Source organism: Echinops telfairi, unplaced genomic scaffold, assembly GCF_000313985.2.
Source record: "Echinops telfairi isolate 266 unplaced genomic scaffold, ASM31398v2 ScPeMD7_41;HRSCAF=154, whole genome shotgun sequence".
NCBI lineage: Eukaryota > Metazoa > Chordata > Mammalia > Afrosoricida > Tenrecidae > Echinops > Echinops telfairi.
Genome location: NW_022103939.1, coordinates 3,388,607 through 3,389,831, shown reverse-complemented (window position 1 = coordinate 3,389,831; position 1,225 = coordinate 3,388,607). Strand labels below are relative to the sequence as shown.

At 38.3% G+C, this 1,225-nt stretch overlaps 1 protein-coding gene across 1 annotated transcript in view; it reads left to right on the top strand.

The window, feature by feature from the left end:
* The window catches only part of LOC101664109 (olfactory receptor 51F2-like), a 4,403-nt gene extending 3,803 nt beyond the window's left edge, over positions 1–600 (top strand). The window contains exon 2 of the mRNA XM_030885723.1: positions 1–600. This exon is cut by the window's left edge and continues 3 nt beyond it. Coding sequence (XP_030741583.1) covers positions 1–600 — 600 coding nt within the window.
* Positions 601–1,225: the final 625 nt, after the last annotated feature.

Genomic DNA, 1,225 nt, shown 5'->3' with positions numbered 1-1,225 from the left:
TTGGCCATGGCCTTTGATCGTTTTGTGGCCATTTCTAAACCTCTTAGGTATGCCACCATTTTAACTGACCTGAAAATAGCCCAGATTGGAGTAGCAATTGTCAGCAGGGGCACACTAATCCAGGCTCCTTTGGTGGTACTTCTGAAAAGATTGTCCTTCTGTGGTAGCCATGTGCTCCATCACTCATACTGCTTTCACCCTGACCTGATAATGCTTTCTTGCACAGATACCAGGATCAACAGTGCAGTTGGTTTGTTTGCCCTGATACGCACTGCTGGGGTGGACTTCATTTTCTTCACCCTTTCATATGTTTTGATCATTAAGACTGTTCTCAGCATTGCGTCCCCAGAAGAAAGGAAGAAGGCTTTCAGCACATGTATCTCCCATATTGGGGCTGTGGCTGTATTCTATATCCCATTGCTTAGTCTGTCCTTTGTCCACAGATTTGGGAAGCGAGCTCCACCCTATGTACATACTCTAATTGCCAATGCCTACTTGCTAATCCCCCCTGTGATGAACCCCATTATTTACAGTGTGAAGACCAAACAGATACGCAGGGCTGTGATAAAAGTTCTCCTTTCCAGAGTGCCAATTAACTAGATGGGTGCTCCAAATTTTCAAGTCTTGGTCATTTTATAGTTACGTCAATTGACACTCTAAGAAGTTAAAAGATTATAGAACCCTGTTTGGGCTGAAAATTTCTGAAGAGATCAAGCAGTTTCTAGTAGAAGATGTTCACTGTTTCTAAAGAGTATCATCATGTTCTTGGGAAAACAATAAATATAATTCGACATTTATTTAAGATGAAAAATTTTCAATAACCTAGAACACCAACCATACAGTTTATTGTTCAAATGTGTTGTTAGTTTGTTTTAAATAGTGAAAATAGGCAAAATTTCTATTTGTTGTTTTACAATTTTCCTGTACAGGGATAAATACCACTATCTCTGCTCACAAATGAAAATAAAGATGTAATACCAATTGCAAATACCTGCATCTTAGCATCTAAATTTTTCCCAGAGAACTTGCGTTTTCCATGATTAGTGAATGGTTCCAAAAATCCTTTATTTTCCTACTTACTTCTGATCTCCTTGACCTCCCCATAAAGCAGGTAATAAACAATAAATGTTTAACTCCTTTGTCAGTAATCTAACTTTGTTTTAGGACAATTATGCTTAGGTTCCCACTGTTGTTCAGAAAACATCTCTGTCAAAATGTCTTAATT